Genomic DNA, 25,000 nt, shown 5'->3' with positions numbered 1-25,000 from the left:
GAGGCCACACCTCAAATCCTGTGTTCAGTTCTGGGCCTCTCACTACAAGAGAGACGTTGAGGTGCTGGAGCGGGGCCAGAGAAAGGCAGTGAGCCTGCTGCAGGGCCTGGAGCACAAGAGATGGGGAACGGCTGAGGGACCTGGAGGGGTTTAGTCTGAAGAGAAGGCTCAGGGGGACCTTATTGCTCCGTCCAAGTGCCTGCAGGAGGATGGAGCCAGGAGGGGGTTGGTCTCTGTTCCCAAGGAACAAGGCCTCAAGCTGCACCAGGGGAACGATCCCTTCTCCCGCAGCCCCTGTCCCTCCACAGCCGTTCGCTCCAAGCTCACGGTCCCCGGGTCCCACTCACGCCCTCGGCTGCTCCCAGCAGCTCCTCGCCGTGGGGGAGGCCGGCACTGGGACCCCACTGCCTGCGCTCGCTGCCTCTGCGCATGCGTCGCACCGCTGCTTACCTCGCGCCAGTCCCACTCAGAGGGGGGGAGGGGCCCCATGGGCGGTCCCGGAAGTGAGGAGTATGATTCGTTGCGTGGTCACGTGACGGCAGCATGTAGGAGCTCGGTGAGTGCGGAACTGGTTCCGGTTCCCAGCCCGTCCGGTTCCCGTCCGCACCGGCCGCTCCCGGGCCCTCCGGTGGAGCCGGGCCCCGCTGTGTCCGGACCGCTGACACAGGCGCTCCCAGGGCCTCCGGTGGGGCCGGGCCCCGCTGTGTCCGGACCGCTGACACGGCGCTCCCAGGGCCTCCGGTGGAGCCGGGCCCGCTGTGTCCGGACCGCTGGCACAGGCGGCTCCCAGGGCCTCCGGTGGAGCCGGGCCCTCGCTGTGTCCGGACCGCTGGGACCAGGCGCTCCCAGGGGCCTCCGGTGGAGCCGGCCCCGCTGTGTCCGGCCGGCTCCCTCACTTCTCCCCGTGTGCAGGACCGTGACCGGAGCCCCGCTCCCCTCCGGTGTGATGGTGATGGAGGAGGATGGAACGCCGTGGGCCGGGCCCTGGTGGACACCGGCCCGATCCGCTGCCGCCCCGTTCCGGGCCCTCTTCACTCTGCGCACCTGGGCGCCCCGCGGCCGTGGCCTGGATCGGCAGAGCCTTCGGGACGGCTCTGCGCTGCTGAAGCACGAGCTGGCCTATTGCCCTGGGGCAGATGCAGGATGAAGCGGCCATCCCAGTGCTTGTCCGTGTGCCTGCAGGACACCAGCCAGGAGCCCATGGTCAGGCACGAGGCCGGTACGATGGCTGCGGGTACAGGGCGGGGGGTAGCTCCTAAGTGGGACTTGTGGGTGGTCCTGACGTGGAGCTGCTTGGGTGACTCCAGAGGAGGCCATGGAGCTGCTGCGAGGGCTGGAGCAGCTCTGCTCTGGAGCCAGGCTGAGAGAGCTGGGCTGGGGCAGCCTGGACAAGAGAAGGGGAGACCTGAGAGCAGCTCCAGTGCCTAAAGGGGCTGCAGGAAACCTGGAGAGGGGCTTGGGACAAGGGATGTAGGGACAGGACAAGGGGAATGGTTTGAACCTGCCGCGAGGGGAGACTGAGCTGAGCTCTTAGGCAGAAGCTGTTCCTGTGGATGGTGCTGAGGCGCTGGCACAGGGTGCCAGAGCAGCTGTGGCTGCCCCATCCCTGGCAGTGCTCAAGGCCAGGTTGGACACAGGCTTGGAGCAAGCTGCTCTAGTCGAAGGTGCTCTTTAGATCCCTTCCAAACTCCAACCATTTTCTGTGATGGCCTCATCCAGCTTGGGTGTAATGGCTGGGAGGTCCCTGAGGAATGTACCCACTTTACCACATGGCACTGGCTGGAGTGGTTGGGTGAGCCTCCCCATTCCCACTGGCCAGGCTCCTTTGTGGTTGATTTCTCTGGCTGTGTCTCGTAGCACCGGTCAGTCAGGTTCATGTCCCCACTTCAGAGCAGGATGAGGCTTTGCTGGAGAGCACAGCAGACACTGAGCGAATGCACTGACACATCCTTCCTTCAGGTGAAGCCCTGGGTGCTATTGGGAATCCTGATGTGCTGGATATCCTGAAACACTATTCAGAGGATCCCGTGGTTGAGGTGAGGCTCTTGGGTGGGTTGGGCTGAAGGAGTTTCATTTCCCTGGTGAGGATCCACAGGGAGCCAACCTGCTCCATGGAAGGGGTCCCTGCCCTGGCAGGGTTGGAGCTGGAGGAGTTTTAAGCTCCCTTCAACCCAAACCAGGCTGGGATTTCATGATTCTATGAAAAACATCCTCCTTCATGCTGAGTCCTTGCTGCCTTAGTGAAGCCCATTCCCATCCATCCCACAAGGGCTCTGTCCTTATCCCTGCAGGTGGCTGAGACATGTCAGTTGGCAGTGAGGAGACTGGAGTGGCTGCAGGAGAACAAGCAGGATCTAGGCAGCAGCCCCTACCTGTCCGTGGATCCTGCCCCCCTGCAGAGGAGACGGATGTCACCAAGCTCCGTGAGACCCTGCTGGCGAGTCCCGGCCGCTGTTCGACCGCTACAGAGCCATGTTTTGCCCTGGCGGAACGTGGGGGGTCGTGCTGCTGTGGCTGGCACTGGCGGATGGTGAGGACAGGCTTCTGTGCTGTAACTCTATAGGTTCATCTAGGATTAGCCTTTCCCAAATCCAGAGCTTTGCAGCCCCCTCTGTGTTTTCTTCACCTGTGTGTTTGCAGAGCTGCTGCCCCCTGCTTGGTGCAGGAGCCACCCTGCAAAGACTTGTGTCTCTCTTGTGTTTCATAGCCCCTGTAATGTCCCTCCTTGCTCAGAGGGTCGGGTGAGAGGGAAACACAGGCTGTAATGTTGGCCAGGGAACCAGCCAGTCTCACCTGATGTTTTTCCTGGTTGGACCTGGGCCCTGCTCCTCAAGTTGCGGCTGCCAACCTCCTCCTGGGGTTTTAGGAATAGCTTTAGAGAGAGGGAGTAAGTGTCTCCTGGTGGGGGAAGGGTGAACCAGAGCCCCAGGAACTGTCGGTGCACAACCCAGTGCAAGGGAAGTGCTTGAGGCTCTCCAGGATCCTGGGACAGGTAATAGCTCCTGCTGCAGCTCTTTCAGCCCCACAGAATGGCAGGACTCGAGGTTGAGATGCCAGTACCCCCCAGGCACCTTGTGGCTGGTGGAGCAGGGTCCATGGGCAGTGCAGGCCTCCCCAGGGCAGGCAGAAGGGACAGCAAGCCCACCAGACCTCTCTCTGTTTCTCAGCACTACAAACATGACATTATCACGCTGTTTTGTGATGACAAGGGGGTCTCTCTGTGCCAGAGCTGCTGTGGCTATGCAGCTCGGAGCAGGTGGGACCCCCTTCCCATAGGTATTTTGTCCCCTTCTCCCCCATGGTCTGTGGCAGTGACTGCCAGCTCTACCCCCCAGTGTGCTCCCCATGGCTTTGGGGTTTGGGTGTGGGACTGACCCCTTTTGGGGCCGTGGCAGCTCACTCTGTGCTTCCCCCACAGGACTGCGCTGTGGCTCCTGCCCTTGTTCCGTCACGAGATCGGTTACGTGCTGGGCCAGATGCAGGGACAGGCCTGTGTCCCACAGCTGACGGCTGCTCTGTGCAGCCTCACCGAGATCCCCATGGTGCGGCACGAGTGTGCCGAGGCCCTGGGCTCCATAGCCCACCCCTCCTGCCTGCAGGACCCTGCGCAACCTTCGCCTGTGACCCCGGAGCGTGTGGTTGCGCAGAGAGCTGCGAGGTGGCCCTGGACATGTTCGCGTACCAGCGAGCGGGGACCAGTTCCAGTATGCTGATGGGCTCTGCAGGCTGCAGGCCTCGGCCTGAGCCCTGGCTCTGGGAGGCACAGCACGGGCTTGCTGCTTTTCTTCCCACCCCAGCGGCACTGTCATGGCCCCTTCCATAGATGTGGATCCATGCCTTGCTGCAGCAGTGGAGGACAAACTGGATTCACTCTCTGGCACAAATACAGCTGCATTCTCCCTCCAAATCCGGGCTGAGCTGGTACTTGTACTTCTCCCATCACCTTCAATATCCTGGGTCTGCCTTTTTTTCCCTGGTTACCTGCAGTCTGGCTCAGGGCTGGGACCAGGTGTGCTCTGTTCAGCACTTCAGAGCCTGTTGTGGCTTTATGGGGCCTTGGGACTGCTCTGGGCTTGTGCTGCCATTGTGGCTCCATGTGGAAAAGCTCTGCTTTGTGGAGCTTTGCTGGGAGGCTGGGGCTGACTTTGGGCACTTACTCTGGAGGTTGTAGGGACGTGATGCCTCAAAATCACCTGTGGTGCTGGTGCTGAGCCGCATCCCTCCTTGCCTCTGCACTGGAGGAGCTGTGTGGGTTTGGCCTGACCTGTCAGGGCAGGCCAGGGCTGTGCTTTGCACAGCTTTTTGCCCTGGGATGGGGTTGTTTCATGGCAAAAGTCTGGAAGCTTTGGCTGCGGTGTTGCTTCTCTGCAGGGAGCGCCACTGCCTTTGGGGCTACAGGGTGAGGCAGAGCCTGCCTGGACTTCCCCCATGTTGAACGAGACCTGGAGGGGGCTGAGGCTGGGGTTTGCTGCTGTCACCCAGCACCCCCAAGCAGCTGCTGTGGGCACAGGGCTTGGCTGGCAGGGAGCAAAGTCCTGGCAGCAGGAGCTCCAGTGCAGTGCTAGAGCCTGTGGGGAGCTCCTCCAGTCCCACCCCCTGCCAGAGGCAGGGACACCTTCCATTAGAGCTGGTTGCTCCAAGCCCCATCCAGCCTGGCCTTGACACTGGTGCAGGGTGGAGCATTACCCACACTTCTGCAGGTAAAACCCATGTGCTCACTGCAAGTCAGGCCTATGTGTCCCAGTGCTGTGGATGGGGTCACTAGTGTGTGTGTCATGGAGGCTGAAGCCCACCAGACCTCTCTCTGTTTCTCAGCACTACAAACATGACATTATCTTGCTGTTTTGGAGTCAGCAGCTTCCACCCTTTGCTCTCCACCTTTCCCTGTCCAGATTCAAACTGGGGCAAGCAAGGGTTTTCCCCCCCCCCTGAATCTGCACATGCCTCTGCTCCCAAGGCATTTTAAGCCCAAGTTGAACAAACCTGGCATTTTTGCATGCAGGATCTGGCCAGGGCGGGAGCTGTGTGGCAGCAGAGCCTGGCTGCAGTACTGCAGCTCATCCCAGTACACCCCATCCGCCCCAGTGCTCCCCTGTGTGCCAGGGCAGAGCAGGGCCTGGGTGCTGAGCCCTGGACTTGGAGCTGAAGCATCATGGACACCTTCACCCCCCCAGCCCACTGCTGGGTGCTGGTGCCATGTGTGGGGCTGACACAAAGCCCTGGGAAAGGCAACAGCCAGCAAAGGGTCCCCTGTGCCCCCCTTGGTGTTTGGATGTGGTGCCTATCACCCTGCCATTGCCTCCTGGTGCAGAGGTCGCCGCATCCTCTGCGCTCTCTGCATCTTGCACAATCTGCTTGTAGGACCTAACCAACCCAGGGGATTGAGAGAAGCTTTTGGGCTGTGTCTGCTGTCACTCCCATCCCTGCTCCTGGGTTTCTGCAGCTTGGGGAATTCCCCAGTGCTGTGTGAAGTAGTGGGGGGACCTGTGGAGCTGCCAGGGGGGCAGATCCTGGATCCCCTGGGCCATGTCACAGCTCCCCAGCCCCCCCCTCAGGTGGAGCTCTACCAGGGCTGGCCTGGATTAGTGGAGCGCTAAGCTCCTTCCCATGGATGCTCTGTCCCTTGGTGGCTGGGGGGAGCTGGCAATGGCCCTGGTGGGGGGGACCCCACTCCCCAGCCCCAGGGGGGCCTGGGGTCACGGCACCTGCTGCAGTCTTCCCCCTGAAGACGGGGGGGTTGCTCTATGTGGAGTACAAACCCCCTTCCCTGGAAAGCAATCCGCCTGCCCCGCTATGTGCTGTACCTGATGATGGCAGCCACCCTGGTGCTGCTGGTGGCCTATGCCATTGTCGGCCACCTCATCAAGGACCTGGTGCATGATTTTGCCGGTGAGTGCTGCCCGCAGTGGGGCTGGCTATGGGGCTGTGGGAGGGGGGTCACCCAGAGCCTTTGCTATGGGGCTGTGGGAGGGGGGTCACCCAGAGCCTCTGCTATGGGGCTATGGGAGGGGGGTCACCCAGAGCCTCTGCTATGGGGCTGTGGGAGGGGGGTCACCCAGAGCCTTTGCTATGGGGCTGTGGGAGGGGGGTCACCCAGAGCCTCTGCTATGGGGCTGTGCTGCTGACGGCTCCATTTCTCCCCCCCAGACTGGATGTTCGGGCCCAAAGCGGAGGAGGAGAAGGTGGTGGTGGCCAAGGGGACAGTGTCGGAGGTGGAGTGGCTGGAGGAGGATGGGACCCTGGGGGAGAGGGAGCTGGAGGGCAAAGGCACAGGAGGGCTGCCAGGCACGGACATGGCACTGCTCCCGTCCACCCCGCGCAGCTCCATCTCCTTCGCCGATTCCCACAAGAAGAGGCTGTTCTAGAGCTGGGGGATGCCCCATTCCTGCCACCACCAGCACCCGGAGCCCTCCCTGGAGCCCTACAGCTCTGACTCGGGGCTGCCATTGCTGCCCCTAATAAATGCTCCTGCCCTGTTCCTGCTCGCTTGCCCTTGTCGTGGGCATGGGGAGGGGGTAGCACTGGGACACCCTGACCTGGGGACAGCAGGGACGTTCCCTGTGCCGGGCACGGGTGCATGGGGAGAGGCACATGTGTTACATGTGTGGGGGGGTGTCAAGGGGATACAAACCCCTGGCATGGGTGTAGGGGCACAATTACACACATGTGATCATGGACACAAGGGCATGTGCACCTGCAAGGAGGCCAATGTCAGCATGACAGTGAGTGTGGAGGGACAGACAGAGAGACACTGAGGCCAGATTTGTTCCTGCTGACCCCCTGGTGCCCTGACCCTGCCAGGCTGTGCCCTTCCCTCATGGGCACCCACAGGTGACACCCAAAGCTGCTCTTGGGGGGGGGCACTGGGCATAGGGCTGCCTTGTCCAGACCCCCACCCCCTGCCTTAAACCCAGGCTGGGCCTGCACCCCCCACCTCACACCCCCCTTCAGCAGGGCCCTGTTCCATGTCCCTGCAGGGGTTGCCATGGGCAGGGTACCCTGGGTCCATCCTTGGGGTGCTCCTGAGCACACCATGCTCCATGTTCCCATGTCCCGGGGGGTGGGGGCTGCACCTGCCAAGGTCTCCTGATAACACTGTTAATATTTAGCTCCCCACAGTACTGGGCACTCCCCAGGGGCATGACTGGGTCCTGCCAGCACCAGCCAATGCATCTGGGGCATACATGGGTCTGAGGGGGCTGTGGCTGGACGGGCACTATCCACCTGTGTCCCCCTGCTCTATCCCCACAGCATGGCAGGTTGGGGGCTTGTGTCTGTGGGGATGGAGCAGTGGCCTGGATCTGCCCCAGCACTGCCAGCTGGGACAGGGATGCAGCACCCCATGGACAGAAGTGACAGACCAGGATGGGGCACTGTGCCCTCCTTCCTTCCATCCATCCCTCTCTATCCACCCATGCTGGTCCCCAGCATCCACAGACCCACGGCTGCACCAGTGCCGGTGCCACCTCCCCAGGAGCCACGTTGCTGTGGTGTTGGTGGCACTTGTCCTCTCGAATGCAATAAAAGCCGCCCCTTGGCCCCGGGTGCCACGAGCAGCGCCCGCACTTGCTGTGGGGCAGGACCCACATTGGGGTGCAGAATCCGGAGTGCTGCAGCCCTTTGGCTGACCTCCCACCAAAGATGCTGAGAGCCTGGCAGCCCCTCTCGCTCCTGGTCCTGCTCGTGCTCACCGCCACTGCCTGCGGACAGGACGGTAGGTGTCCCCATCCCCAGTAGCACCAGTCTGTCCCAGCGCCCTGGCAGCAACCACTTTGGGGGCACAGCAGAGAGATGTGAGGGCATCCACCTGCTGTCCCTGTGCTCTCCTGGGGACAGGCTGGCTGTGGAGGGTGGCACTGTACAGATGGTGGGGAGGGGGTGGTGAATGTCGGGACCCTGTGCCGTGGGATGGGGAGTCCATCCCCTGCAGGATGGGGCTCCTCTGAAGCTGTCCCCATCCCTGGCTGTGCAGGCACTGGCCCCAAGGAGCTGCAGCCCTGGCTCGTCGGCCTCACAGCCGTTGTTGTCTTCCTCGTCATCGTCTTCATCCTCCTCCTCGTCAAACCGGCTCTGGAAGCTCCGGATGCGCAGGGTTGGGGGTGTCGGTCTGGGGGGTGGGGGTGGCCATGCCCGAGCTTGAGCGCGGAGCTGCAGGGAGGGGACAGGGCGTCCCTGGGCTCCGCTCACCCCTGTCCCCTCTCAGGAAGCAGAGCGGCCTCCAGGACAGCCCATGGACCAGCAGGTACCACAGCTGCGGGGCTGCCACGGGCCCTTCGCTCGGGGCCTCTCTGGCCCCATGCCCCGAACACGGCCCCATGCCCAGAACACGGTGGCAGCCCCGAGCACCGTTCACCGTCCCTCCCGCAGGCTGGAGCGCACCGGCTGCGTCAACCCCGCGGCTGAGAAGGACAGCGGAGACGAGAGCGACGGCGAAGGGCAGAAGAACGCGACGCCTCTGTGAGCGGGGGCCGGGACCCCCCCCCCCCGGGCACCGGGACCCCCCCGGGCACCGGGACCCCCCCCCCCCCGGGCACCGGGACCCCCCCCGGGCACCGGGACCCCCCCCCCCCCGGGCACCAGGACCCCCCCCGGGCCCCGGGACCCCAGCCCAGTCCACGGGCGTGAGTCCGCTCCGGGGTTTGCGGATGCGCGGACCGGGAGGGGTCACGGGCGGCTCCGGCTGCAGCCGCAACCCGGAGTGGATCCAAGCAGGAGTGGGTCCGGGAGGGCAGCGCACGGACCCCCCCCGCACCCCCCACCCCTGCACCCGGCGGGTCCCCCCATGGTGGGGGAGCTGAACCCCAGTAAAGTCCCCAGTGACAAACGTCTGGTGTCAACGCGCCGGGACGGGGCCCGTGGGGCTGCCCCACACCTCGGGGGTGTCACCGGGGACCTCCCGGGGGGGGACGGGGCCAGGGGGGAGCCCCAGCTTGGGCCAACGCCGCCCTACGGGTGAGGGCAACGACGTCCACACCGGTGAGGTGATGACGTCACTTGAGCAAGGCGGTGGCAGGGGGACCCCGCAGCTGCACCCCCCTGTGTGCTCTATAGACTGAGCGGGAGGGGGTGATGGGCACCCATTAGGCTCCATGATTCTGCTCCAGTGAACCCCAGTGCACCCCAGTGCTCCCAGTGCACCCCACTACAGATCAGTGCACCCCAATCCAGTACAGCTCCGTGCACCCCAGTACATCCCAACAGAGCCCAGCACAGCTCAGTGCACCCAAATCCACCCGGGTACATCCCAGTGCTTCCCAGTACATCCCAATACATCCCAGTATAGCCCAATACACCCCAACGCACCGCAGCGGTGCCTTGGTGCCGGTGGCAAAGGACGGCCGGAGGCGGGCGGGAGTTGAAGCAGAGCTCGTTTAATGTTTGTACATTTTCTGGCTTTTGTCTTTTTTAATGATTTTTAATTTTTTCCTTTTTTTTGCTTTTTTTTTGTTTGTTTTTCCCCGTGTCAGTTTTTGTTTCGTTTTCGTCGTTTTTATCTCTTTTTTTTTCTTTGCATAGGTGGGGAGGGAGGGAAACAACCGAAAAAACCCAAAACCCAACAAAAAAAAAGAAACAAAACAAACAGAACCCCCAGAACCCCAACCCCAACCCCCCCCCCCCCCCCGCGGGGATCGGCAGCGGCTGCGCGACGGGAGAACCGAGTATCGTGATGCACCGGGGGGGGGTCCCGAGGGGTCCCGGGGGGTCAGTAACGGCTGCGGTGAAGCAAGAAGCGAGAATCCGGCTGCTCGGGGGGTATAAAAGGGGAGACCCGGGGAGGGGGATTGGGGTGCAGGGAGGGGGGATGTGGGTGCAGGGGGGGGCACGGGAGGGGTGCGGACGGGAGGATCCCCCCCAAAAGGCGGCGGGGCAGCCGGTAGCGCGGAGGCACTGCGGCAGGTTTTTGGTTTGTGAGGGGGCCCCGGCTGCCCCCCGAAAGGCGCCTTTTGGGGGGGTCCCTCCTTCTGCCACTACTGGGGGGGGGATGTTCCCCTCCCATTACACACACACGCACCCTCCCGGGCTCCACCTCCGCTCCCGGCTGCCCGCTGGCACCGTGGGTGCTGCAGCGGGGATACCCCAGGGTGCTGCAGGGGGCATCCATGGGTGCTGCAGCGGGGATACCCCAGGGTGCTGCAGGGGGCATCCATGGGTGCTGCAGCGGGGATACCCCAGGGTGCTGCAGGGGGTATCCATGGGTGCTGCAGCGGGGATACCCCAGGGTGCTGCAGGGGGCATCCATGGGTGCTGCAGGGGGTATCCATGGGTGCTGCAAGGGGCATCCATGGGTGCTGCAGAGGGTGTCCCCGGGTGCTCCCCCCACCCGCAGCAGCAGCACTTCCAAACTCAAGAATACGCGAAAAACAAACCCAAACCAGAAACAAACCGACAACGGACACGCCATATATATATAGCGGTGGTATGTATATATATATATATATATATAGTGATATTTATATATATATATTTCTTTGCGCTTTAAAGTACCTTTAGGTGCGTGCGGCCCCCAGGGCCCCCCTGTCCCGCAGCCCCATATATATATATGTGTGTGTGCGGGGGGGAGCTGCTATGTACAGCTTTATTTATAGGGCACGAGGACTATTAATTAACGGTTGAAGCCGACGAGCCTAAAACAACCCTCGAGGAGAGGCTGTAGTGCACGAAACCCCCCGGGGGGGCCCTGGTGATTGTCGAGCGGACCCCTCCCCTTCATCCCCCCATCTTATGGGATCCGTCCCATAAGCAGCCCCAGTGATGGGGGGACCATATGTGGATCCTCCCCCACCTCGCTTTGCGCCCACCCCCGCAGCGGGGGGGGGGCTGGGAGGGGGGTAAAAACTAAAAGGGAAAACAATTAAAATAGAAATAATAATAAAAATTAGTGGTGCCTCCCCCCCCGCCCCCCCCACTCCGAGACCTCGGGGGGGTTGCATATTCCCTTTGGGGGGGTGGGGGGAGCAGTGCAAAGTCCCCGGGCCGTGGGGGATGGGGGCTCCCGGACCCCCCCATAGGAAGCCTCATCCGGCCCCCCCCGCTGGGGGGGTGTCAAGGTGATGATTTTTTGACTGGATTTAACATGTTTAAGGTGCTTTTCTTGCCGAGGGCGGGTTCTGGGGGGGCCGCAGCCGCTGGGCTGGCCCCGGGCAAAGGCAGCAAAGGGGAGAGCCGGGGGGGGGGGGGGGGGGGGGGGCAGGCCCGAGGGGCGCCAGCGCTCCTCACCTCCCCCCCAGGCCCCGCACATGCCGGGGGGGCTGCCCCGGGGGAGTTTTCCCCCTCCCTCCTGTCACCGCTGCAAAAACCACTAATTTTGGTATTTTCCGATCCTTTTTCGAGCCTTAAAACCTTAAAACCCTCCTTTTGTCTTGTCTTTTTTTTTCCTTTTCCTCCAATTTTCTTTCTTTTTTCTTTTTTTTTCTGTTTTCTTTTTTACTTTCCCCTAAATTCCATGATTTCAACATCTCTCCCCCCGCTGGAAGCTGATCCCCCCCCACCGCCTTGCATTGTCCTTGCAGACATCAACACTGCACCTTGGATCAGGAAGTGTCTCCCACGGACGTTCCCCTCGGTGGGACCCCCAACAAACCACACCGGGGGCGGGAGGACCCCCCCTTACTTTTCCCCCTTCGTCCCCCACTAATACTTTTGGACACACGCATACACACAAAAAACACCAAACTATCAAAAATGTTAAAAAAAGCCCCAAATGTTGACGTTTCTTCATCACGAAGCCGCCCGCCCATCGGTGTCACAAGCCGCATCAGGCCTCAGCCCCAGCAGGGCTCGGGTGGTGTCTCTCCGGCCGGCGGACGGTGGGTTTTAAGGCAAAATCTGGATTTTTTGGGGGTGTCAAGCCCCCCACTCGGTGGTTTTGCACAGGCGAGAGGAGACCTCTTGGCCTGTTCCCTCCTGACCCCCCCAAGATGAGGCCAATGGAGATAGATAGGGGGACCTGTGACCTGTGACCCTCCACCGACACCAGCCCTTTTTTTTTGGGGTGGGGGGGGCACAGCTACATTCACATGGTTCTGTTCCTGTCACAAGAGCTTCTGGGCTCAGCCCTCTTGGCCTTGCACCCCATTAAAAACCAGTTCAAAAGGGGAAGGTCAGGATGCTGCCCCCCCAAACCTCACGAGGGCTCAGCCATGAGGGACCCCAATTGCATCCTCATCCATCTTGCCATGTCCAGACCCAGAGCACTGGCAGGGTCCAGGCCCGGGGTTGGGGGGGGCGAGGGGGGCACTGCCTCCCACCTCGCTGCCTTTGGTTGCTGGAAGCCAAAAACCAAAAGAACCCCCCCAAAAAGGGAAGGAGCCCCCCTCAAAAAGAGGCAAAGTGGGGGGGTGGGGGGGCGGCTATTGCATATTCCGGTGTGTTGGCGCAGAGGGTGCATCAACTGGAAGACGTTTCCAAAGGGGAGGAAAATGGGTTAAAAAAAATAATAATATAATAATAATAATAATAATAAAAGAGAGAAAAAGGGGATTTTTCCGGCCAAGAAGAAGCCATGCAGGAGGCGGGGGGGGGCCCCGGGCATGCAGCGGCTCCCGCGCCCCGGCACCGGGCCCGGTAATACTGAGGCTCCGAAGGCAAAGGCACATCTTGTGGTAGAAAACTTCGTGCAAATTAGGAAAACATGGATTTGTTGTTTTTTTTTTCTTGCGTTTTTTTCGGTTTTTCGCCCATTTTTTTTTTTTTTTTCTTTTATACAGGTTTTTTTTGGGGGGTTTTTTTTTGGTGTTTTTTTTTTTTCCTCTTTTTCTCTGTTGCTGAGGGGAAGGTCGAGCCGGTTACACTCTGACATGCACAGCATCGCCGGCTCGGGGCCGAGCCGGGTCGCCAGGTCCTGGTAAAGCACCATGCACTTATAGATAGGGAGGTTTGTCCTTTGTTTTTTCTTTTCCCTCCTCTTTTTCGGTTTTTTTTTTGTTTGTTTTGTTTTGTTGTGTTTTTTTTGTGGTTTTGTTGTTTTGAGGTTTTTTTTATGCTTTTCTCAGATCTGTATAAAATAACCCCAAACGAAAGAGGCTCCGTTGCTGCCAAGTGCTTCTTTTGCTGTTTTCTCTCGTTCTCTTGCGGGTTTTCTCCTTCTTCTTCTCCTTTTGGATGTCTCCTCTCCAGGGATTTCCTCCATCCAGCCCTTTTCCTTCCCGTGGGAGGGTTTGGAGGTGCCCTCGCTGCTTCTCTCCACCGCCCCCGTGGGCTGTCCCCTGCAGCACCGGGGGAAACACCAGTCTGCTCCGGGAACAAACGGGGTCTTCCTCATCTTCCTCCTCCCCCGCGCAGGATGGGGGCTTCCTCCAGCACTCTCCCCCCCACAGTGCGGGGGGATCCTTAAAGGGGTTCTCCAGGTCCTTGTCCCTTCCACCGCAGCGGTTCAGGCACTTGGCGCAGGGCGGGGGGTGCGGAGGGGGCTTTGGGGTGCAGGGGGGTTTGGGGGGTGCGGGGCTGCTTTGAGGGGTGCGGGAGGGGGCTCTGCCCTTGGCATTAAAAAAAGAAAAAATCCCAAAAAACCCCAAAGCAGCCGAAGGCCAGGCCGGGGGCTCCGTTTCTTCCTCCTCTTCCTCCTCCTCCTCTTCCTCCTTTTTCATCATTTTTTTTTCTTTCTCGTTTTTTTTACCAGTCCCTTTTCAAAGTGCATTTCCTACAAATGTGCAACACAATCCCCCCCCCCCCGTACCTGTCCACAGGAATGCATAGCTCAGACACACGGATGTGTCCCCTCATCACAGCTCCCCCCACCCCCCCCGGGGTGGGGACTCGTGTGGGGGACACGGGGACACGGTAGGGGGGGGACGGGAACCCCCGGCCCCCTTCCTCCTGTGAAAGTCATGACAAGCCAAGCCACTGCAGCACCATGTCACCGTGTCACACCCCGGGCTCCCCGACAGTCTGTGTGTGGCTGGGTGGGGGGGACGGCCAAAGGGGGGTTGATCTGTTCTACTCACATGGAGGCAGGACCGAGGGCAGCCGCTGGGGCTCAGGCGCTGCAGGAACATTGCTGGCACGAGTTGTGTCAGGTCTCAGCGTAGCGCCGGCCAACGAGGGCAAATAATAGTGTTTTTTTCTCTCATTTTTGTGTGTGTTTCTTTGTTTCCCGGCGTGGGGGAGCTGGGATCCTCCTGGGTTGGGGGTGTTGTTTGTGTGGGGTTTTTTGTTTTCCATTTTGAAAGAGTTTGACCCTTTTCCTTCTTCCTTTCCCTCTCTTTCCTTCGGGTGTGGGTTTTGCTTGTCGTCGTCGTCGTCATCGTGAGTCCACGCTCTCCGTCGTCACCACAAGGCTGGGCCTGGTGCTCAGGGATGTTCCTCTGGGGGTGCCTAAAGCAGAGAAGGGAGGCGAAGGGGCGGCACGGCGGCGGTTATCCCAGGTACCAGGACTGCCGGGAGAGAGGAGAAAGCCTGACGTTACCCTGTGTCCCCACACTGCCCCATGCTGCCCTCACTGCCCCACTCCTGCCCCGAGTTCACTCAGTGTCCCCCATCCTCGGTGGCCAAGGCAATGCTCTGCAGGGGAAGCATCCTGCCTGAGGACAAGCAGAGGGGTGGCAGAACTGGGGACCCTGCGGGGTGGCCCCTACCACCCTCCCGTTGTCTCTCCCCCCCCATCTCCAGCCCCAAGTTCAAGTTCATTCCTCATTACCTCATGTCTGGTTTCCGTTGGCAACGAGACAGCTCGGAGCCGTTGCTTCCCTTAACCCTTCCCAGCCACACATGACCAGAGAGCAGCAGGTCTCAGCCACTGCTCCCGGGAACATGGGACACTCACTTTGTCCCCACTGTGCCTCAGTTTCCTCAGGCAGAGCATCCTTCCGCCCTGGGGAAGCTCCTGGAGTGCATCCAGACACACATGCACAGGGACAGTGATCCTCACAGGGTTTGGGGTGCAGGGACCCTAGCACCCTGTGTCTCTTTAGGGATGCAAAAGACTCCAGGTGCCCACCCCTCTCTGTCCTTTGGAGAAACTGAGGCAGGGCACTCTGGTCAGAGCCAGACCCCAGTGTTTGCTACCAGCAACCATACAGCACGCCTGGGGTGCCTCAGCTCATGGGCTGAGCACTGTGGCACGGCACAGCACTCTTGGGTGCCCCACGAACTGACTCAGCCCCCCAGATCCTCACTCCCCCCACGGCGCCATCTGCACTCCATCCCACTGCACCCCAACACTGCCCTGAGGAGACCACTGAGGCTCTGCAACTGGTAGCACAGGTGAGGCACAAGGTGCTAGCGCTGGACCATGGCACTGCCCACGGTGCCTCCCCCGTGGCCAGTTCAACACATCCAGCACCAGTGAAGACCCTCGGGAAAGGCGCGTGCCACATCACACCCGGCTGGAGCAGGCAGGGCAGGGTGTCTGTGTCGCCTGGGGAAGGGACACTCGGCCCCAGTGCCCCTTGTGCGGGATGCTGTGTGTGGTGCCAGCTGTGGGCATGGCAAGGACCTCCCGCTGCAATGGGGGACATTTGTGGCCACAAGTCACCAGGAGCACCTGTGGCCTTGGCTTGGCACCAGCTGGGGATCCCCATGGTGGCAATTCCAAGGTGGGGGATGCCACGGTGACAATACCCATGGTGGGGATACCCATGGTGGCAATGCCCATAATGGAAATAGCCATAATGGGGACACCCACAGCGGCAATGTCAAGCCAGCAATGCCCAAAGCAGCAGTGCCCACAGTGGCAATGCCATGCTGGTGATGCCCATGGCAGCAATGCCCACACTGCAGCAATGCCATAGTGGAGACACCCATGTTGGTGATGCCCGTGATGGCCATGCCCACAACAGTGATGCCCACAACGGCGATGCCACGATGGCGGTGCCCAGGGTGAAGGCAGGAGGGTCCCCCCAGCAGCATCCCCCCTCTCACCTGTGCCTGATAGATACTCCCAGGATCCCTTGGTCAATAATCCCACGAAGGAACGGTTTCGCAGGGGGCGTGCCTGGTGCAGAGTAGGCTGGGGAACAAATGAGAGCTCATTAACGGGGCTGCTGATGGCATCGCCATTGTCCCGCTGCTGCCTGGCACCACTGGGACAGGCATCCCAGCCACATGGAGCTGGCAGCAGGGCAATGTCCCTGGCGGTGTCCTGGTAGTACGTGGAGTTCAGGGATGCTCTGTCTACTGTGCCTGTGCCCTGTGGAGGGGTGGCTGTGTGGTGATGGCTGGCTGGGGCACCTTGGGGTGCCAGCGCAGCGCTGTGGGGCAAGAGCAACAGGAGCCACCAGCTCCACTTGGCCACATCGCCCATTACCACCCCCACCACCAGCAGTGGGACCCCCAGCCCTGCTGAGCTCCTGAGACCCATCAGAGTGGGGGCAGGGCTCAGAGCAGCTGGCCCCTGTGCTCCCTGGCGACACCCAGTGTGTGTCCTTCCCTGAACCAAGGGGAGACTGGGCACTGCCCAGTCCCTCCCTGTGGACATGGTCCCATCACAGATGGGCCACACCACCCCACAGCCTTCCCCTCCACGTCATGCCGTGTAACCTCCATACCAATGACATCCAGCTGTGCCTGTCTCCAGGGATGTGGCAGCCTCTCTGGGGGTACCAGGAGTCCCCTGGATACAGCAGGATGGGGACAGGACATTCCTGTCAATCATGGTGATGGCACACCATGGTGATGGTAGCAGTGTCCACCACTACAGCACATGCCCTGATGCCAGGCCAGGGGTGACCCCAGCTTCTCCCTTTGTGACCCCAAACTCCTCCTGGCCAAGGCACTGAGGCCATCTAAAGGATGAAAGCTTGTCAGTGACCACAGCTAACGGAGGGTCCCCCAGGGGCTCTTCAGGTGCCCTGCAACCAAGTCTCTTCACAGCCCCTGATCAAATGAGGGACCCAACACTGGGGACCCTGGCGGGAGAGTGAGGACGGCAGCCCCCATGCAGCACAGCCCAGCACCCTTCCAGCACCCGCAGCCATTCAGCCAGTCCCTGCCTCACCAGCAGCACCACCGCGTTTCTGAGGCACAGAGAGGCAATGCCTCCCTTGGCAAGCTCTGCCTGTGCCGGGGGGGGGTTTGGGCAGGGCATCGGCTCGGAATTGACAAGGGGGCTCCATCTGGTCCCTGGGACCAGTGCAGGGCCCCCCCAGCCTGGTGGGACACACAAAGCCTCCTACCCAAACCCTGCCCGCTCCGACCTGCCTGAGACCCAGCAAACTCATTGCGTGCCAGCTGCCGCCCTCTCACCGGCTGCGGGGAGCCCACCTCCGCCAACGTCCCCCCCAGCAGCACCGGGACAAGGGGGAACACGCTTTGGGGGGCTGCAAGAGGAGGGGGCCAGCCGGGCCGGGGAGAGAGGGTGGGCGCCGCGGGGTGCTTACTGGGTGATGTCGGCGAGGTCGTCCCTCCCTCGGTAGTTTCGTAGTGGTTTTGGTGTCAGGAGAGACGGCCAAGCGGGGCATGCCGGGGGAGGTGGCGGCGCCAGCATCTGCGGGGGCAAGTATGGCTGGGCACTTTCACTTGACCACTTCCATTTAACTGGGACACAACACAGACAGAAAAACAAACAGCACAAGCCATTAGGAAGCACGGGCAGCACCAGCAAATGCCGGCCCGGGAGCGCCTGGTGCCGCATGGCACCCGCACAGAGCATCCCTCACCACTGGCACAAGTTTTGATGGGTCTCAGAGCAGCCCTGAACGGTCGGCGCCAGCCACAGGGGAACCACTGAAGGGGGAGAAGCAGGGGGGTCAGGTGGGCTTTGGGGGAGGCCCACGTCCCCCACCCCATGACGGCGCATGATGGAGCCAGGGTGCTGTGAGGGGATGGGGCACCCCGTGGTGGCATCGAAGGCTCCTGTACCAGCTCTCCCCTACTCCTGATCCAGTCTCTGCTAGCCCTGGCACTGACCGGCTGCATAGGAAGAAGAGCAGACATGCCCCTCACCCTGCCATCAGGCCTCACCAGGTGCTGGGCAGAGCTCAGACGAGCTCCCCCAGACTGCGGCTGTGGGGCAGAATGGGGGCACAGGAGGGCATGGGGTGGGGATGCAGCCACTCCTAGGCCCTGGCTGCAGGCACAAAGGGAGAACAGGGTGGTGCATGGGGTGCAGGGTGCATGAGGTGATGGGTGCATGGCATGTTAGGGGCACTGGGTGCTAGGTGTGCAGGGTAGTGCATGTGCTGGGTGCTGGGTGTGAGGGGTGCTAGGTGCACTGTGTGCTGCAGGCACTAGCTGCTGGGTGCACTTTGTGCTTTATGGGGGGTGCTGGATATGTGGCATGTGGGGTTCATGGGGTGCTGGATATGCTGAGTGCTGGGTGTGTGGGGTACTGGGATGAGGGACAGCACACAGCAGCTCAGCGTGGCCCTGCCACCCGATGGGGACACGGCACAGTGGGGATAGGGCTGACGGGTCACCAGCCAGAACTGGGGCACACAGAGCCCATCAGTCCCCTGGCATGCTGGCAGACAGTGGCTCTTTGGCAATGGTCAAACATCCCCTGCTCCCACAAACAGCCCCAGCACCCACTGCCCTTTCTCCCCTTCATCACCAGAGAACCAAGCCATCAACACCAACCAGCTGCAGCTGCACTCCCAAACCAATGCATGGCTGCTCAGCCCTGTCCAACACCCTACCAGCTGCGTGCTGGCACAGATGCCACCAGAGTGCCCTGACCCCCACTGTGGTGGTGGTGACAGCGACGGTGGCAGACACTCATACAATCACGGAATGGTTTGTGTTGGAAGGCACCTTAAAACTCAACCAGCTCCAGCCCCTGCCACAGGCAGGGACCCCTTCCACTGGAGCAGCTGCTCCAAGCCCCTGTGTCCAACCTGGCCTTGAGCACTGCCAGGGATGGGGCATTCACACATCACCCCACTCAAGGGGATATAGCAGACCCTAGTGCCCCACCGTGAGCTCAGTGATGGGATGCAAGGATGGGGCCGCATCCTTACCGGTCCGGGCTGCTGGTTGGACGGGTCACAGGCCAGTGAGACGAGATCTTTCAGTGGGTCCTGCGGTTTGAGATGAGGCGGGTACCGAATGGCCGTGTGGGGAAGTAGGTGGAGGCCGTTTGCGGGAGGATGGAGGTGTGGGAAATGCAGTGCAGATGATGGGTGCGGGCTTCGAGCGATACCTGCAGGCAACAACGGGAAGAGGGGGACCCCCAGTGTCACCAGAAGCCAGCTACTGGCCCAGCCCCACACTGCTCACCCCCTGGCTCCATGCCTTGTACACTCACCGCTGTGCACTGCGATGACGGGACGGTGGTGCTGCGTGAAGCTGCTCAGACGGGGCGAGGAGTCCTGGGGTGATGGGCTGTTGAAGGGGGACTTGTCCATCTCTGTCTTTTTTCACAGTGGGGGAGATGCCTGAGGCAAAGCGGGTGCAGTGTCAGAGACCAGCACCCAGCTGGATCCTGGCGTCAGGGACTCCCTGACAGCAGGCTGGGCACAAGTGCACATGTGTGTGCACATGAGGGTGTGCATGGATGTGGGCAGCTCTATGGGCCCATAACCACATGTAGCATGTGCAGACACGTGCTCACGCACGGTCATTTGTGTACCTCTATGCCTGTGTGCCCATGCATGTTTGCATGTGCGGGTGCCTACCCAGAGGGCAAAATCAGGGGCTCCCATGGGTGCCCCACTGGACCCCTGGGGCTGGGGTTCCAGAGGTGCTGGAGAGGGAGGGGACAGTGGGTGCCTCCCACCCTCCTCCATCACTGTGGCTTTAGCTCTTGCCATTTGGCCAAGGCCTGGGAATGGGTTTAGCCCCTTCTCAGCTGGTGTTTAGGAGGATTTCCAGTATGGGACTGCTGCCCCCTTCCCTCCTGCTCTGGATCAGGCCACCAACAGGGGCAGGAGCACCCCTGCACAGCCCAGCATGCCATGCATACCCCAGGCAATGCTTTGGGCAGGGGGTGACATCTCTCTGAGGACTCACCAGGCCCACGGGCACAGTGGTGGTGCAGGATGGGTCACTATCCCCGCACCTATGGGGCACCCTCATGAGGCAGACTCGCTCTCCCCAAATTGCCACCAGTCCCCCAAGTCAGGCACCCTCCAGGCTCTGCCAGCACTGGGGGCCAGGATGGATTTCTGGCCCCACTGTTTGGGGGTGGCAGGGAAGCAGGATAAGAGACAAAGAGGGGGAAGATGAGCACTCCCTGGCTTGCAGATGATGCAGATGGCACTTGCAAAGGCACCCCGGGTATGGGAGCTGCCTTGCCAGCCCGAAGCATCGCTTTAATTAGCCCAGCCCCCCCCCCCCTTTTCTTAATGAACAGCTAATTGGGCTGTCTAGACGGAAAGGGAAAAAAAAACCCAATAGAAAAAATGCCAAGAAAGCAACAGAGCTGCTGCCCGCAGCAAAAGCAGCCGCCATGGGGCTGGGAGAGGCTGGTGTGGGGCTGGGGGCACTGGGCTGACACTATAGAGAGCCTGTGTCTTGGTGGGGGATCTGCAGCAACCCACTGCCCCTCCAGCCAGCTCTGCTTTGACCTGACACCCTAAGCAACCCCCAGGCTCTCAATGGGAGGATAGACAGTAGTGACCGGCTGGGGGGCCCCATAGCAGCAGGGGGCACCTGTAGGGAGGTGCCTGTAGGGAAGCCCTTACCCCCTTCCATGTCTTCTGTCCAGTTGCGGCTGCTGCTGGTGGGGGAGTTGGAGGAAGTGTAGTACTCGCCCCCTGGGCTGGTGTCGATGTCGTCCTCCATGGACCCCCGACTTGTGCCGTTTTGCTCCTGGGTGGGGTAGGGGAGAATCAGCTCCAGCCTGCAGCAGGACACAACCTGCCCTGTGCCTCCACCACAGTGAGATGGGCAGTAGCCCATGGCCAGGCTGGGGTTCACCCTGGCATCACCCCCAGAATCACCCCAGCATCGCCCCAGCATCACCCAGTACCACACCAGTATGGTCCCAGGATCGCGTACCCGCTGGAAGAGGTGCTGGCAGGTTCTCCTCATGCCAGTGCTGGAGGGGTTCAGGTCATAGGCCAGGTGGCGCCTGGAGCTCCCCAAGAGAAGAAGTTTGACCCGTGCCTGTCACCAACCGGTGCTGCAGGGAGAAGATGGATTAGGGAACTGGGGGGGTCAGGGGGGCAGCCCACACTGTGATGGGGAACAGTTTGGATGCTGCCATCCCAGGCAGCCTGGGGTGTTGGGCACTCACTTCGGGACACCTGGATGAGCTCAGTGACACTGAACACCCCGAGGTACGAAGCTCTCCTGATAATCCGTGGAATCTGTGTGGAAGACAGCAGAGAGCTTGTGGATGGGGACAGGACAGAAGCAGCCTCCTGCTCCACACTGGCTTGTGGTAAAGCTTGAGAGCAACCTCAGCATCCCCAAAACCATGTAGATGCTGCCCTTGAGCCCTGCTCTCACCCGCGTGAATGGGGTTTGCTTTCCTCCTGGTCCGAGCCAATGCCCGTCCGGGGGCTGCTGCTCTGATTCTGCATCTGCAGAGGGAAAATACCACAGATCCGGCACCGGTGCAAACTCGGGGTGTGCGCTGGGTCCCTGCCCCGGCAGCCCCCTCAACTGCCTCTGCAGCATGGGAAACCCGAGGCCCAGTCCTGGCTGAAGGTCCAGGCCAAGTTGGGCACATCCCAGCACCAGAGCACCCTCGCTATGGGCAGGAACAGGGACACCCTTGTGCTGCCATGTGAGGGGAACCCACAGCCTTGTCCTGCCTGAGGCAGTTTGCGCTGCCTGGCCCTGCTCCTGCCTCCCCTCCTCCCTCCTGCTGCTGCCACCCAGCCTGGGCAGTGCCACCACTGCCAGGCATCACCTCTGTGCCCCCACAGCACCTTGTTCACCTCCTCCTGCCCCTCAGAGGGCAGGGGAACATGGGGCAGGGCGCCTGCTCTGACTCCTTGACCACGCCTTTAGCTTTAGGTATAAAGATCTCTCTCAGAAACGCTGGATCCATGACACCAGCACGGCACAGCACACGGCATGGTGCAGGCACCGCATGGTGCGCATGGCACGGCCAATGTCCCTCTGGTTCCCTGTGCTTACTGCATCCTTCCTTCCAGGTCAGGCACCCACCAGCCCCACATCCCTTTCAGGACTTTCTGCCCACACGTTTCCCCCTCCTCCTCCTCCTCCCCCCGCTGTCCTCACTTCCTCTTCCCCAGGCTTTTGGCTGCTGCCGGGAAAGGGCCATGACCACTGCCAGACAGCAAGCCGCAGCTGCCAGCCTCCCTGCGCCTTGCCATGGCTGTTGCCAAGTCTGGCCCTTCCCCAGTGTTCCTGCCCCTCACCCTGTGCCCGCAGCCCCTCACCACACACTGAAGCTCCTGCCCCACATCCCGGGGGCTGCTGGACACCATGCCAACTGCCGCCATTTTGTCTCCCTGCCCGGCCTCCCGAGGCTCTCGGCCGCTGCTGCCCGTGCCGGCCCTGGCAGCCCCTTCCCCCTGGCAGCCTCCCACGCTAGCGCCTAGCCCATGCCAGCCAAGCCCTGTGTCCTGCCATTGCCCACGCCTGCAGCTTCCCCGTGGCAGCCATTTTATGGAGCGACGATTCCCGCAGCAGTGCTCGGGAGGGGTTTCCTTCCCAATCTCCTTCTCTCGCATTTCCCTTCCGGCGCTCCCTCGTTCCGAAGGGCCGATGACTGCCCCAGCGCACGGGGTATGGGCATGGGGAGGCTGAGCTCCCCCCCCTGCACTCATGGGCACCGGAACATTGGCCCCTCCTCGCCTCTTACAACAACAACCCTGCGGCTCGGAAGCCGTTAGCATGGAGCCGGGCCGAAGGCGCGGGCGCCGGCTGCAGCCCCGTACCCTCCCCACACGGCCTCGGCGCCCGTCCCTGCTGCTCCCTGAGGGGGGATCAGCCATTAGAACCCCCCAGAGCTGGCGGCCTCCACATGGGACCTCCAGGTGACCTGCCTGTCCTGGGATGACCCCTGCCTGCCCCACTGGCCCCACATGAACCTTTGTTCTCCCCCCACATGGCCCCTGCTCACCCCATAATGCCCCACACAGACTTTCCTCACCCCCAGCTGCCCCACATGGACCTCTGCTCTCCCAGGGTGGCTGGCACAGCCTAGTGCTCCCCCCAGACCCACCCCAAAGTGTGTCCCTCTGGTAGCACAACAGGCACCCGACAGGGCCACTTTGCTTGCCCTGGTTACCCCCCGTCTGTCCCCCGCACATCTTGCACCAGCATCATCCCCTATCCTACCCCAAGCTGAGCCCCCCGGTTCCAGACAAAATGGCACCCCAGGAGCCTGGAGGGGCCTCCCAGGACCCCAGCTGCTGTCCCCATCCGCAGCCCTCACTGCAGACGGAAGGGTGGTGGGTTGCCAGGAGGGGGGTGCCAGGCTCAGGACCCCCCCCATTTGTGGGGCTGGGTGTCCTTGCCAGCACATTTTCCTGGCTGCCTCCTCCAGGCTCCTGCTCTTGCCGCCTGGTGAGGGCTGCTGGGGCCTGCGGGTCCACTCTAAATGGCAGCCTCCTTCCTCCCACCTCGAGGGATGTGTTTTTGGGGCAGACCCCCAAACCCAGCACCCAACAAGTGCTTCAGCTGCTTGGGAAGTGTGAAAGCAGCCTAAGAGCCCCCCAGCTCCATGGGTGGGGGACAAACTCATGATCTTTGCACCCCCAAATGACGGGCTGGGGATTCCTGATGTGAACTGTGGGGTTTCAGTGCATGGAGGGTCCCCAAGCAGTCGATCCCATCTCTGCTGGAAGAGCAAAGTCCTGTGCCCTGAGGCAGGGTGTGGCTTGTCCCGCATTCCCAGCCCCTGGACCCATGCCACCCATTTTGAATTATGGATCCCGGCACGGGGCCATCAGCCCCCAGAAGACTGTCCCTGGGGCTCGCACATGGGAACAGCCTTGGGCAGGATCTGGGGTTCAGCGCAGGCTGGTCCCCCCCGGGGTGCTGAAGACCCTGGCTCTGTGCCACAGCACCGATGGGCACAGGTGCTCTGGCGGGTGCAGGTGCACAGCTGGAGGGTGCTGGGGGCTGGTGGGACCCCCCCCATGCAGGTTTCCCCTCCAGCTCTGTTAGCAATAGCCAGGAGACAGGAGATGGCCTCGGCCCCACTCGCTCCGTTAGCCCTGGGGCAGGGGAATGGCCCCTGTGATGTTTAACCCAGGACAGCTCCCCCCTTCCATGCCTCTGCCTGCCCCGTCCCTACAGGCAGCACCAGTAGGACCCAAAATGAGGCTCCTGCTCTTGTCCCCAAGTGGCCCCAGTTCTGGTCAATGGACTGGAGGCACTTGGAGACCCGAGGGAGCCCAGGTGCTGCATGGCAGCAGCTTGCATCAGGGGTGTGTTGTGATCTGCAGCCTCCCTGCAAGACCCCCAGCACCCCCCACCCCACAGTGGCCCCATGGCCCTTACATAAAGCACACACAGAGTCGCTTGTGTACCTCCTTTGATAATCCCCCAGAAACACTCAGTGTTCTCAGCTAAATCCCAGTCTCAGCCTAGCCGCACCAGACCCCTCTGCTCCCTACAACCCCCATTCCGCCTTCCACCCCTCCTTCCCCCATGACCGCAGTTGCTACAGGCACTGAGTCCTGCCGGGTCTCATCCTGCTCTCAGCTCCTCCTTCCCATGCTGACTCGGTCCTGGCTGCAGATGTCCCCGGGGTGGGGGGGGGTCACACCATGCACCCTCTGCCACGTCCCAGCCTGCAGCCCGGCCTGGGGAGGCTGGCCAGAGCGTATCCTTGGATGACCCTGACACAGTAGGGGGGGGAATGGGGACTCAGGGCCTGGTCACCCCCTCGCTCAGCCCTGCCAGGCCTGGGCCTCTCCAGGGCTGCCGCACCTGCGGAGCACAGATGGCAGCGGACAAGGATGGGAGCAGGAGGGACAAAGGGGTGGGCTGAGACCCCCACACTCTGTGGAACACCCCCCGGGTGCTCGCACTCAGTGCCTCTGCCACCGATGAGGGACATAGGTCATGAGCGGAAAGGAAAGAGGGGGAGAAAGGGAAGGGAGGGAAGGGTTGGGGAGATAACTAGAAGGGAGGAAGAAATGAAATGAGAGAAAGGGAACTGGAAAAAGAGAAGAAATGAGGAAGAGAAGAAAAAAGA

The 25,000-nt window shown here is 61.5% G+C and overlaps 2 protein-coding genes across 2 annotated transcripts in view; one reads left to right on the top strand and one right to left on the bottom strand.

The window, feature by feature from the left end:
- Positions 1-892: 892 nt before the first annotated feature.
- Positions 893-3,907, top strand: DOHH (deoxyhypusine hydroxylase). The gene is given in 11 exon segments (XM_034071002.1): positions 893-1,126; positions 1,128-1,175; positions 1,177-1,219; positions 1,960-2,036; positions 2,292-2,385; positions 2,388-2,435; positions 2,438-2,530; positions 3,419-3,438; positions 3,441-3,641; positions 3,644-3,694; positions 3,697-3,907. Coding segments are annotated over 11 exon segments (903 nt in total). The 5' UTR covers positions 893-946; the 3' UTR covers positions 3,745-3,907.
- A 10,447-nt stretch (positions 3,908-14,354) lies between these two features.
- Positions 14,355-25,000, bottom strand: part of NFIC (nuclear factor I C) — a 32,849-nt gene continuing 22,203 nt past the window's right edge. The window contains 19 exon segments of the mRNA XM_034070847.1: positions 14,355-14,372; positions 15,859-15,894; positions 15,896-15,916; positions 15,918-15,946; positions 17,316-17,354; positions 17,357-17,398; positions 17,401-17,436; positions 17,439-17,472; positions 18,894-18,997; positions 19,000-19,031; positions 19,033-19,075; positions 19,181-19,292; positions 19,294-19,310; positions 20,559-20,685; positions 20,875-20,943; positions 20,945-21,024; positions 21,113-21,153; positions 21,155-21,190; positions 21,334-21,395. Coding sequence (XP_033926738.1) covers positions 14,355-14,372; positions 15,859-15,894; positions 15,896-15,916; positions 15,918-15,946; positions 17,316-17,354; positions 17,357-17,398; positions 17,401-17,436; positions 17,439-17,472; positions 18,894-18,997; positions 19,000-19,031; positions 19,033-19,075; positions 19,181-19,292; positions 19,294-19,310; positions 20,559-20,685; positions 20,875-20,943; positions 20,945-21,024; positions 21,113-21,153; positions 21,155-21,190; positions 21,334-21,395 — 978 coding nt within the window.

Source organism: Melopsittacus undulatus, chromosome 19 (genome assembly GCF_012275295.1).
Source record: "Melopsittacus undulatus isolate bMelUnd1 chromosome 19, bMelUnd1.mat.Z, whole genome shotgun sequence".
NCBI classification, from domain to species: domain Eukaryota; kingdom Metazoa; phylum Chordata; class Aves; order Psittaciformes; family Psittaculidae; genus Melopsittacus; species Melopsittacus undulatus.
Note: the sequence above shows the minus strand (reverse complement) of the source record. Positions and strands in the feature narration are given on the sequence as shown.